Raw genomic sequence first — 12867 nt, 5'->3', positions numbered from 1 at the left:
GAGGAAGTTCTCAGATCAATCCCAGCCTGGCTTTTGTCCTACATCCAGTGTGTGATAGCTTCAGCATGAGAGCTGACCATCTTCTTTGGTGTGTAACCAAGACAAATAATGCTAGCCTCTATTATTGTGGGTGCTCCTGGGAACTCCCTGTCATGGGAGGGTGTCTCATACTTGGCACTGGGATTTTCATTTAATAACCCAGGTTTCTAGAAGCAGCACTATTGATCCGTGCAGTCTCTGCTCTCCTGGACTGTGTGATTCAGCACACTCGTCTCATTGGTGCTCCCCTGGCTTCTCAGCCTGCTGCTTTTCTTTCCCTAACCTGCCGTGGACACTGAGGACTGTTCTTGGTCTGCTGTCCTTTGCTCTGAGGTTTCTCCATAGGACAGTGCCTCTACTCTTGTTTGGTCCTCACTCCTGTTCTGATGGCACCAAAGTCCTTGCCCTACTCACTTGCCTTTCTATTTCCAGCAGAACCTTTATGAATCTCCTGCTACGCTCTGTGGCCGATGGAGCAGCTGCCTTGTCATCTGGATTCAGCAATCCAAATGAAGACTGAGCTTTAGCTTCCAACATTCAGATTCTTTGAAGACTGAGACCAATCTGGATAGAGACAGGCGAGGCTTTCTTTTATTCAATCATTTATTTGTCTCTTGATTGCTCTTATATATAGCTATTATCTTTTGTCTCTAAGATTGCAATTTTCTGATAATCTATTTAGCTTCTTTCTTGAAAATATGTATGTCATTCTCCTAGAGTGGGCATGAGGTGGTTCATGTCCCCCCACCTTTTTGAGTACAAAGGATTAAAAAGAGCCAAGAATGTGTCTTCATCGCTTTTACTTCTCTTCTTCCAGAGCTCTTGTTCCAGGTGGACCCATAGAGCTCTCTTGGCCCCTGTGTCCTCTGGCAGAGCCAGAGTCTGTCCTTGTGCTGCTGTAAGAAAGGCCTCTTGGGTTGTCTCTTCAGCCCTCTTCAGAGAAGAACAGGCTTGTGTGCACTGGAAACTGTCTTCCAACAGTCTCTTACTTTTGCTTTTGACTGCCTTGGATTTAAGAGAAGTTATTTGATTCACCCTAGGAATGACCTTTCTACTTGGGGAAATATAGTGCACAAATGGCCAGTTTTGAGTCCAGTCTGGCCAGCTAGTGGGTGGACTACTGTTAACTGCCATATTTCTTTTGATAGTCAAAGACTGTCTTTTTTTTTTTTTTTTTTTTTGTGGTTTTTCGAGACAGGGTTTCTCTGTAGCTTTGGAGCCTGTCCTGGAACTAGCTCTGTAGACCAGGCTGGTCTCGAACTCACAGAGATCTGCCTACCTCTGCCTCCCGAGTGCTGGGATTAAAGGCGTGCGCCACCACCGCCCGGCAAAGACTGTCTTTCTTGACTTTCTGCTTAGTTTGTATCTTGGGAAGCCTATTTGTCTGACCACTCCGAACCTAGTTCTTAGTTTGTATCTGGGGAAGCCTATTTGTCTGACCACTCCGAACCTAGTTCTTAGTTTGTATCTGGGGAAGCCTATTTGTCTGACCACTCTGAACCTAGTTCTTTTGTCCTTCCAGTTATTTTTAACATTTCTCTTCTTTCCTTAAGCCTTGTACATTGTTCCTCCATGTCAGGGATGTTCTTTCTTTTTTTTTTTTTTTTTTTTTTTTTTTTAAAGATTTTATTTATTTATTATGTATACAACAGTCTGCCTCCATGTATGCCTACAGGCCAGACGAGGGTGCCAGATCTCATTACAGATGGTTGTGAGCCACCATGTGGTTGCTGGGAATTGAACTCAGGTCCTCTAGAAGAACAGTCAGTGCTTTTAACCGCTGAGCCATCTCTCCAGCCCAGGGATGTTCTTTCAATATCCCCTTTGCATTTCCTATTTATCTGCTTAGATTAGATGGTTAGCCTCTGTTTGTGAGGAGGTGAGTGATGGTGTGTCCGCGTTTGTATGGCCCGTATATAGTAATGGACTGTGTCTGTGGGAAGAGCGCATCCTCTAGCCTTCAGTCTGAAAGCGTGGGATTGTTTCACAGCTGGTTCTGCAGTTGGCGGTTCTGTGTGCTTGGGCCTGGCTCTGGGTGCTAGTGTACTGAGAAAGCTCTGAGTGGATTGGGTCTGCCTGGGACTTCAGCTCTGTACTGGCTGTGCTCAGGTGTGGAGATTTTTTTTTTTTTTAATATCTGTTTTCTTCGCCTCCTGGGAGCAGGTACACAACTAAAGCCTCATGTGTCAGCTGGAAACTGTGGATCTTGGAAGCGTGAGGTGTGGGTTCTGGAATGTGATTCTGGGGTTCCTGGCTTGCCCTCATTGACTGGGCAGTGGAGGGATAGCTAAGTGCCCCTAAACCCTTCCCTTCCATTACCTATTTATTCCCCCTGTCCACTCTTTGAAGTAGAAACTCTTATTATGACCATTTTATAGGTGAGAAAAGGAAAGCCTAGCAAAGTTGTCTTTAATTTTTTATTACATTTGTTTCTTTATTATGTGTGTGGTGCATTGTGTGCCACGGATTGTGCTGTGTCAGAGGGCAGCTTGTGGGAGTCCTCTCCTGCCGTGGGGGTCTAGCAAGTGCCCTTACCCAGTGAGCCACCCTGCTGGCTTTCTAAAGTTGTGTCTAAGATCAACTGGCTAGGAATTTGTCAGAATTGATTTTTTTTAGATCTGTCTGACTCTAAATTATTGTGCTATGCTTTCTACCCAATCTTTTTATCTTTTCAGTTTTTTTCTTATAAAATACAATTGAAATTCTTCCCCTTTCCCTTTTTTTCTAGAAGATGAGGAAAACAATCAGTATCTGTGTACTGTAGGTAGGACCAAGCTCCAAAGAGTTCAAGGTGGGCTGCTGGTGTGACTAGCCTTGTCCTGGACATTTTCATATGTTCAGCCTCTCTCATCCCCATGCCCTGTTCCTGAGGCTTGGGGCAGCCACTATCTGTGTTAGCCAGCCATGTCAGAACATGCGTGAACCCAACAGTCCCCTCTCCCTCCCTTTACTGGCTGCTTGTCTTCTATCCTCAGAAAAGACTAAAGTTACTGGAGGTTGTCTTGTTCACACAGGGCCCAGACCTCTCCTCTAGTCTGTGCAGTGGATTGGAGGACAAAGCAGCCTGAGGTATGTGGGAGGTGGAGCTCCAAGGCCTTTCCTCTATGTTGCCCCAGCATCTGTTCTGGGCCACAGTAAACTGACAACACAGATTGCCCCGCCTACAAATGGCCATCTGGAGACCTATTGTCTCCCTTGTCTCCGAGCACTTAAGGAAAGAGTTACCGGGAGGGGGAGGCGCTGACAAAGTTCATCTTTCCTGGACTGAGAGGTGCTGAAGTTGGATGAAGGCCAAACACATAAAGTTTGCAGATCTGTTCTCTGTGAAGGCCAAGTGAGATGGGAGGCTTTGTTTGGCAGGCCATGCAGGGTAAACTTGGCATTGTGGGCAGCAAGTGCTTTGGGAGGGCACTCTCCTCAGGCCTAGTGGGATGCTATGAATTTGGCTTTATGTTCAAGCTCCCTTTGGTGGTCCCAGCTGCCTGATTTCTTGCTTGCAATTCTCAGGTCATCTTGGCAAAGTGCAGCTAGGTGCTCCTTCCTCCACTTGCTCCTTCTCCCTCTGCCTCAACTTCGGCCAAAGCTCAGGGCAAGCATTTCTGGCATCCTCTCTACCAAAACCAAGGGACTTGGCTGCAAGCCAGGCCTTAAAGGACAGACACTTACCCCTGCTACATGCTGCAGGGTTTGTGCTTCTTCTCTGGGCATCGCAGCAATGCCTGGGGAACTCATTCTTCTACCCAACCTCACTTTCCCTCGCTCTCTCCTCAGTTTTCCCAATAGCCCACTGAACTCCACGCCTGCTGTCTTTTGTGGGAAAATGGATGGAAGCAATAAGTAGGTCAGGTGTGTGGTCCTTGTGGAATTATTGAGGGGAGATGAAGGATCCATTTTTCAATTGATCTCTCATCCTTTGTATTGGCAGCAGTGTTCCTGCTGGCATGAGAACCCTGCGGGAGCTGCCATTTCTCTGCCCTCTATTCCCCTTCCTACTCTAGGAGCTGCTGTGTGCATTGGCTGTCCCTGACCTACTGTTCCTCAGTCTCTTCTGGGCCTCTTGTTTATTTGTCATCTTGCCCTTGACTTCTCATTTGTCTTTACCATCGCCGGTCCCATGTTTATCTCTGGCTGTCGGAAGGGAGTACCTGACTGCGTGTGCACATGCATATATGCATGAACACTATCACATGAGGAAGGACATGTGTGGCTTTGGGGTTAATGCGCTTTCTTTTTCTCCCCCCGCCACTTCCTTTCTTTTAAGATAGCTTCTCACTCTGTGGTCCGGCAGACTAGCCTTGAGATCTTAGTGATGCTCCTGACTGAGCCTTCCAAGGGCTAGGATTGCAGATGTGAGCTACCATGTCTGGCTATTTCCTTTTGTTTTATGTTCTAATAGTGCTAGGTCCCTCTCATTATCCTGTGTCTCAAGTCAAGGTTGCAGGGATAAGAAGGATAAAAGCATTTGAAAGCTCTAGGACTGTGTCCTCTTGAGACCCATCTCCCTGGGCCTCCCTAGCCTCTCTTAATGTGGCAACCCCTTCCCTTATTCATCCTTAGCTAGCTTGGCACCTCTCCATCACCCTGGATATGGGCAGACACCTGCTCAGAACAGTGCAGTTGCTGTGAACCCATTCTCTGTCTCTCAGTGTGATTGGTGCCCCCAGGAAGCCAGGATGCTGGGAGGAACTTGTGTGGCACTCAGCAGTTCCATTTTGTGATAAAAAAAATGGAGAGGGAGACTGGCAGAAAGCAAAAGCTGTTGCTGCTGGGTGAGTGGAGCAGCTATTTTTAGTCCTAAGCCTTTGCTTTTCCGTTTGGCTGTGCTTTTTTAGCACAGTGCTGGTCCAGCAGGGCTGTTTTCTTTCAAGGCTGCAGATGTCCTTAGGGAAGGTTTCTGTCTGCCCCTAGGAAGACATGGGCTGACCAGAGGGGTAATAACTTCCAAGAGTGGATCCAGGCAGAACTGAGTCCATCTTGGGGCAGTATGTGACGGGAGTCAGAGCAGGATGGAGTGTGGCAGGGACGGGGAGAGAAGTGTAAACATCATACTCTTCAGAAATCTTCCTCTGTAATTCGCTTACACCATTACCAAGTAAAATGCTGAGCGAGTCCCATCAGAGCTGAGGGTTGTGCACGAAACCCTTTCCAAGAGTCTGGGCTAATACATTCTGAATTCTTGTTGTTCTTGCTTAATGTTTGCCTTCCTGCCTCTTGTAGATTATGTGCTAGTTTTGGTAAAGTTGCCCTGTTTTCTGTTTTACTGACCAACTTTTGTTATAAATTTTATTACTACTCTAAAATAGAAGCTCTCTTTCTATTAAGCATGAATTCCCTACTCTCCCTTTCTTTAACCCCTGAAGGTGGATTCTGTGTTCTTTCTTTGTGATTTCTAGATATTTCTTGAAGGTGGAATCATATATGTCATTTTGTGTCTGGGTCATTTCGCTTGATGTATTGTTTTGAGGTTTATTTGTGTTGCCGTATGTATTTGTTCTCACCTTTTTATATGGCTGGGTAATAGTCCATTGTTTATATAGTATATTTTTAAATTTTTGTGTTTATTCCTTTAACAGGATCTTATTATACATATGCAGTCTGGTTTTGAACTCACTATATAGCTAAGGCTGGCTTTGAAGTCTTGATCCTTCTCTTTGTACCATCCAGCTACTGGGATTACTGTGCCCAGCTAAATGTCTGTCTGTTGTTGGACACCTGGGTTAGCTCTACTCTTTGAGAACTGTGAATAGCGTCTTTGAATACAGATGCATAAGTAACTGCTTGAATTCCTACTTCTTAGCTCCTTTAGGTGTACTCCTAGGAGAAAAATTGGTATATAGCTTTTTTTTTTTTTTAACAGGGTGTCACTATGCAGTTCAGGCTGGCATTAAATTCTTGATCCTTCTATCTGGCTTAAATGTAGAGTTTTGTTTGTATGTTTTTATTTTTTTTTTAGATTTATTTTGATTTTAACTACGTGTACTTATGTGTCAGTGTGGGTATATGCACACAAGTGTAGGTGCCACAGAGGCCAAAAGATGGCATCAGATTCCCCAGAGCTGGAGTTACAGGGGATTGTTAGCCACCTGACATGGGTGCCGGGAGCTGAAACTGAGTCTTCTGCAAGAGCAGTGCAGACTTTTTATTTTGAGACAAGGTCTTACCATGTAACTCTGTTGTCCTGGAATTCACTAGGTAGACCAGACTGGCCTTGAACTCACAAGAGATGCTCCTACCTCTGCATTTTGAGTGCTGGAATTCAAGGCATGGAACCACCATGTCTGGCCAATATATACTCTTAACTTGTAAGTCATTTCTCTGACCACACATGTAGCTTAAAATTCTCTTTCTCTCTCATATATATATATGTGAATATATTAAATATATTCACATATAAACATCAATTTAATATATATAAATTAATATATATTTAATATCAATCAATCAATCTATCTATCTATCTATATCTATATATATATTAAGTTGGTGTTGGAGATTTGGCTTAGGGGTTAAGAGCATTGACTCTTCTTCCAGATGACCTAGATTTGATTCCTAACACCCACATCGCAGCTCATAATTGTCTGTAACTCCAGTCACAGGGATCTGATGGTCCTTGAGGTCCTTGAGGGTACTATATGCATATGTAGTACAGACATACACATGGGCAGAATACACATACACATATACCTAAATAAAATAATTAAAAAGTTATGGTGTATATATTGTATTGAGAGGGCACAAGCATATTATGGTACATGTACGGAGGTCAGAGGACAACTTTATTGAATCAATTTTCTCCTACTTTGTGAGGTTCTAGGGATCAAACTCAGGTGATCACATGTGTGGCAAGCGTGTTACTTGATGAGCCATTTTTAATTGTTATTGTTTTGGAGAGTACTGAGTATTGATCTCAGGGTCTCAGGCATGCTAAGCAAGCCGACTTTGGCTGAGTTGCACTCCCTAGACTCTTACTCTGTCTTTTATTGAAACCCAGAAGAATTTGATCTTATATTTATAAATTAAATTATTATATTTTAATATTTATATTTACATGTATAAAAACACATTTATATTATTTATTTGTGTATGTGGTTGTGACCTGCCATGGTTTATGTGTGGAGGTCAGAGGACAACTTGTGGAAATGGGTTCTTTTCTACTACATGGGTTCTGGGGATTGAGCTTAGGTGGTCAGACTTGGTGGCAAGTGCTGCTGACTTCTTTTGTATTCTTTTGATGTGCTCAAATTGAACCCAGGGCTTCCTGCATGCTAGGAATGTGATATTCCTCTAAACTAAATCTCAAGCCTTGTTCTAGATATTAAATTCTTATTATTTAGGTGATTTGAAATTTTTTCCCTCATAATGTAGGTTGCCTTTTCATGATGAGTGGCTTTGATTATGTGTGTATATTCGTGTATGTTCATGTACTCTGAGAGTATGCGTGTGGTGGTAGGAATTGAATTCAGGACTTCATGCATACTAAGCTAATGCTTTTAACTGACCTGTATCACCAAGCTTATAATAAAGTAGCTTTCTGAGATACAAAGCTTTTTAATTTTGATGAAGTCCAGTTTATATTTTTTGTTGCTTACTCTTTTGGTGTCACCTTTAAGGAACCATTGGCAGAACCCAATAGCATAAAGATTGTACCTATGTTTTCTTCGCATAGTTTAAGCTTTTTCCCAGGGGTGGAAGTACGTGCCTGTAATCCCAGCACTTGGAAGGCAGAGGCAGAGGTGATGGGGGCTCAGTGTCACTTCAGCTATATGGTGAGTGTGAAGACAGCTGGTTACATAGGACCTTGCTTCAAAGTGGATTCGAGGCCAGCCAGGTCTACAGAACAAGTTCTAGAACAGCCAAGGCTGTTACACAGATAAACCCTGTTTCAAAAAAACAAACAAAACAAAATAAAACAAAGCAACAAAAAAACACCATAAACATTCCCAAAAGCTTTTTACTTTTACTTTCAGTTCTGGTCCATTTTGAGTCAGTCTTTGTGTGTATTATAAAGAAAGGGTCTGGCTTTATTCTTTTGCTTACAGATAGTGAGTTGTCCCAGCTTTGTTTCAAGATAGTTACTCCTGTTCTTCCTAGATGAATAGTTTTGACACTTTCATTGAAAACTGACCACATATGAGGTTATGTCTATGCTCTTATTTCTGTTTCATTAGTCTGTATGACTGTTTTCCTGCTCATTCCACACTTGGGTTCTTTAACTTTGCAGATTAAAAAGAGTCTTTCTGTCTTTCTTTCTTTCTTTCTTTCTTACTTATTTTTTTTTAATGGTTGTCTTGGTGTTCTGTGCTCATTAACCTTCCATATGAATTGGATAAATTTCTCTATTTCTTCAGGAAGCACCATGGAGTTTGATAGCAATTGCATTAAATTTGTATGCTGTTTTGGTTAGGATTGCCATCTTAAAAATCCATGAATATAGGATGTCTTTCAGTCCTTATATATTGAAATTGTTAACATGTACTGATACTTACACTAGGATTTGTTTGGTCTCTTAAAAAGTAGTGCACACGGTTCTGTGACTTAGAAATGTTGAACTTTGCTAGGTTAGAGGACACTGACGCTGGCAGTCATCAGCTGTGACAGTGGGTGTGTTTAAAAGGAGGTGGTTGCAGATATTTATATGGACTCGATCCTGTATCTGTTCACATGCAGCACAGTGGTGAATTTCCTCCTTTTCCCACTGCAGCCAGCAACACTTTCCACAGCCCCAGTACTATGAACGAGGAAGGAGGGTCAGGGCTGTCACAGCATATGCATTTCTAGTCAGGGACTATCACTTTGAGTTACAGGAATTGATTTATCTAGTAGTAGTAGAAGGCCTGTTCCACGTCTGCGCAGGAAATGACTGACATTTGTGGAGTAGAGCTATTATGGGAGTCATGATGATGGGGAGCCAGGCACTGACCTTCTGTTTTCTGCGCTTGTCCCCTCAGGTCCTGATGATGGCTCCTCAGCACCTGCCTTCAACTAGAATGGCTGCTCTAGGAATGTTGCTTGGACTGCTGGTGACTTCCTGGGTCACTGTCTGCCTCAGCTGTAAGAACTCAGTAAGTGTCTTCCTGTCGATTGGAGTGGTAGGAGGCGGCCTGGGAGAGCCTTCTTGTCTCCAAGAGCACTATGGGATAGGCTAGACTTGGAGTTTTCTTTTTATGGAAATGTGGTCTCCTTTTTCTTATTTCTAGTTCCTTTAGTCTCTGTTTAAAGGTCATGGCAGTTTCCCCTTGGAGGAAAATGGCGATAGCAATGATGATAATAAAATAATAATCAGCTTCCATGCACCAAGTATTGTATTAAATGTTTTGTATCATCCCAGAAACTCTATGAAGCAGGCAACTCTAATTATCCTCATTCCTAAAAGGAAGAGACTGAGGGTCAGAATCACAAAGCCGCTTGAGAAAGAGCTGGAGGGCGGGGCAGGGATCAGGATGTCCTGAGGAACTAGATGGCCAGGTGGAGAACACTAGCCCCAAACATGCTTCTTCCTCTACTTTCCTGTCCTTGTGCTTTCTCTTCTGCCCAGATCTCTGCCTCCTTTCCTGTTCTCTGGGGCCTTTGCTGGTTAGGCTGGACCTCGTTTCTGAGCTGCTGTGCTGTCACTGGTAGACAGGGAATGCCCACAGAAGCCTGGCCTGACTGCAAGCACATTGAAGCTCCTGCAGGGCCGTTTTCTTTTTCCCTGGGTTGTCCTAGCCATAGATTGCCCTTGACCAGCTCCAAGCACCTCCCTTCCCTACAGTTTTGCCCTCCATGACTACCTTTCCCGACCCCCAGGGCTCTCAGAGAATGTTGGGTAAAGCTTTGGAACTAGAGGCCCTTGAAGTGCAAATGACAATTGTGGTGAATTTACTGACAGTCCAGCTCAGCCGAGGCTCACCTCTGGCTCAGGGCAAGCTTCCACCTTCTCTCTGAAGTTATCTGTGTTCCTTCCTTCTCCGCCCCCTTTGTGGAGTGGAGAATGTGGTTAGGAGTCACGAATCTTTTCGAGCTTTTAATGTTCCCTGACTAACATCCTGTTGGTGCAGGTCTGGCCCCCCCCCCCCCTTTTTCTTTTCTATTTCTTCTTTCTTTCTTTTTTCTTTTTGGCTTTTCAAGGACAATGAGAATGGACTCCCAGGATTCCTGGGGATAGGACGAGTTACAGCATGATGTTGGGGCTGTCTTTGACATAGCCTAGTTGTCCAGAAAGGAACCCAGTAGTCTTGAGGGATCAGGAATGTGTCCCCTTCTCATCTTACAGCTCAGGAGGATCCCTGTGTTCCCTGTTGAGAGCTTTAGCAGATGCTCAATTAACAAAGCATGATGATGAATTTACTTAAGGACTGTGTGTTAGTAAGTCCCTTTTGGATAATAGTCTAACCAAATAAATGAGCTTTCAGAACCGTAATTATTCTGGCCCATTTATATTAGCTCTATTGAGTCTAGTCTCAAAAAATGTTAATACTGACTTTCATCGGGAGAAGCTGCTTTTGTCCTTGTCTGTTCCGAAGCTGTATCTGTTTGTCATAATCTCTCATCATGTGCTAAGAGCAGTATGAGTTAAAGCATCTTTTCTCTCATACCATAAAAGTGCTGCCCTGATGGCATTTAAAATCTGAATTATGCAGCAGCCACCCTCCCAGTATCCCATCCTTTCTTCAGAGCCTGGGGTTCAAGCAAGTGTTCTTGGTGACCTGGAACTGTCCTGTTTGAAGGTGTTTGTGATGGTTAGTACTCAGCATGATCTAGGGACATTGTCTCTCCCAGCACCTGCTGTAGTACTTCTCTGGTGTGTAGTTAATATTCACTGTCACCTTGACAGGAGCGAGTCACCTAGGAGACAGACATCTGGACATGTCTGTGAAGGAGTCTCTGGAGTGAGTTAATGGAGGTGAGGTGATCCACTCTAGCTCTTGATGACACCATTCTGTGAGCTGGGTCCTGGACTACAGAGCCGCAAACTGTACCAGCATTCATCTCTCTCTGCTTCCTGACTGAGGATGCAGTGAAGCTGGCACCCTAAGCCCTTGCAGCATCCCTTATCCATGATGGGCGCTGATGACTGTGTCCCCTTTTAAGACACTAGCCCAAATAAACCCTTCCTTCCTTAAGTGGCTTTTACAGTAACCACAAGGGTTAAATTGGGATGCCATGTCTTTTTTTTTTTAAGATTTTATTTATTTTTTATGTACATAGTGTTTGCTTGCATGTTTGCCCACAGGGCAGAAGAGGGCATCAGATCTCAGTACAGATGGTTGTGAGCCACCATGTGGTTGCTGGGAATTGAACTCAGGACCTCTGGATGAGCAGCCAGTGCTCTTAACCTCTGAGCCATCTCTCCAGCCCGGGATGCCATGTCTTAAGAGGGGTATAAGAGCTGAAGGACTGTGGCTGTGAGGCACCTGCCTTCAAAAACCATGGTGGCTGAGTGGGGGAGGTTGTGGAGCTTAGTGAAAAGAGCACAAGCCTTTATATTCTCTTTGTCTGCCTCATTAACATTGTGACCATCTCTCATCTGAGAGACTGGCTGCTGTCTCCTTCTCAAAAACTTGCTGTAGATTAAATGTGGTTAATTAGATAAATACTTAGCATTGGCACCAGCACAATGTGGCCAATAAATATCAGATATGATTTTTAGTATGGGAGTGGCTGTTCCAGTGGTTAATTTTTCAAGCAGTGTCCTAATATGCTATCCTACAAGTCTTTCTATGTCATGGTGTTGACACAAAAATCACAGTTCTCATCTTAAAGGGAATAAGAGTTTATTTGGGAGTCTTTTGAGTGACTATGACTTAGGAACAGGTTACCCAAAATTCCATATTCCAACATGGAAACAGTTTCACACAGATTTTACAGCTCATAAATCAAGGCAAGTTTAAAATATACTGGTGGGTTTATCAGAGATGTAGCTACACTCATTGGTGAAGCTCTCTTACAGGCTCAAGATACTATCTGATGACATTCTGAGCTCTTGTCTGCTAATTGGTAGATTCTAAAAGGTTTTTATTTCTTGTCACAAGATGTTCTGCTGTGTAGGGGTATGGGGTGGGGAGCAAGGCACAGCTGTTCTGGAAGGCCAGAACTAGCCCAAGATAAGGTAATTAACCTCTGGACCTGGATATTCCAATCTCTCCACAATACTGAAATTCTAATTAGCCAATCAGTTTCTGTGACACAGACTCCTCTTGGGAATTTTTGTACACAACCAGATGCATCTTCTCAGAACGTTTTGTTCGTGGTGTCTACCGACTAGGATAGGATGTGCTCATCTCTTCGATCTTGAAGGTTTTATTAGGCTGTTAAGACCATCATCCTCATCGCCAGGCTCTGCAAAGTGTGGTGTGGTGCTGTCAGCTCACACCTTAGCTGGGATGTCCTGCTAGTCAGTAGTGAGGCCATTGGTATTTGATATGGTAAGGAGGAGGAACCTTGAAAAGCCAGCCGTGAGTGCACAGAAGCACGAGGTTTACTTTAGAGATGACCAAGAGCAGCCTGCCTCTCATCTCTTGGTTTCTCTCTTAGTTAGGACTATTGTTTTCCCTGTGGTCTTTTCGCTTGACTCGTGAACATCTGTGCTGAGGAGAGGGGTGTGCTGGTAAGTGTATTAGTGGTCTGTTGCATTGTGCCAGCTTGATTTTCTCAGCATTGAGAGTGCAACCATTAGTTAAGACATTTGAGTCTGATCTCACACGTGGGTTTTGGAGCTGTGCTGACCAGAACTAAATCTTTGCTCTGCTTTTCTGAGCAGTGTGATTATGAATAGGCCATATACAGTGGGAATAGTCTGTGCTTCACAAGAGGCTCAGGTGGGGGAGTCATGGAAAGGCTCTAGTCAGG

General features: G+C 43.8%; 1 protein-coding gene across 4 annotated transcripts in view; it reads left to right on the top strand.

The window, feature by feature from the left end:
- LOC121443007 (nucleotide exchange factor SIL1) overlaps positions 1-12867 on the top strand; it is a 270148-nt gene that overhangs the window by 63273 nt on the left and 194008 nt on the right. For 2 of the 4 annotated variants that reach the window (XM_041644676.1, XM_041644677.1), the window contains one exon: positions 8988-9101. In XM_041644676.1, coding sequence (XP_041500610.1) covers positions 8994-9101 — 108 coding nt within the window. In that variant the 5' untranslated portion in view covers positions 8988-8993. Of the gene's footprint in view, positions 1-471; positions 618-8987; positions 9102-12867 lie in introns of all 4 variants that reach the window. The other 2 variants (XM_041644678.1, XM_041644679.1) reach the window with 2 other exon arrangements.

This window comes from Microtus oregoni, unplaced genomic scaffold (assembly GCF_018167655.1).
Source record: "Microtus oregoni isolate MIOR12 unplaced genomic scaffold, Mior012 000098F_ref0000018, whole genome shotgun sequence".
Taxonomy (NCBI): domain Eukaryota; kingdom Metazoa; phylum Chordata; class Mammalia; order Rodentia; family Cricetidae; genus Microtus; species Microtus oregoni.
This window is presented reverse-complemented; position numbering and strand designations above follow the sequence as displayed.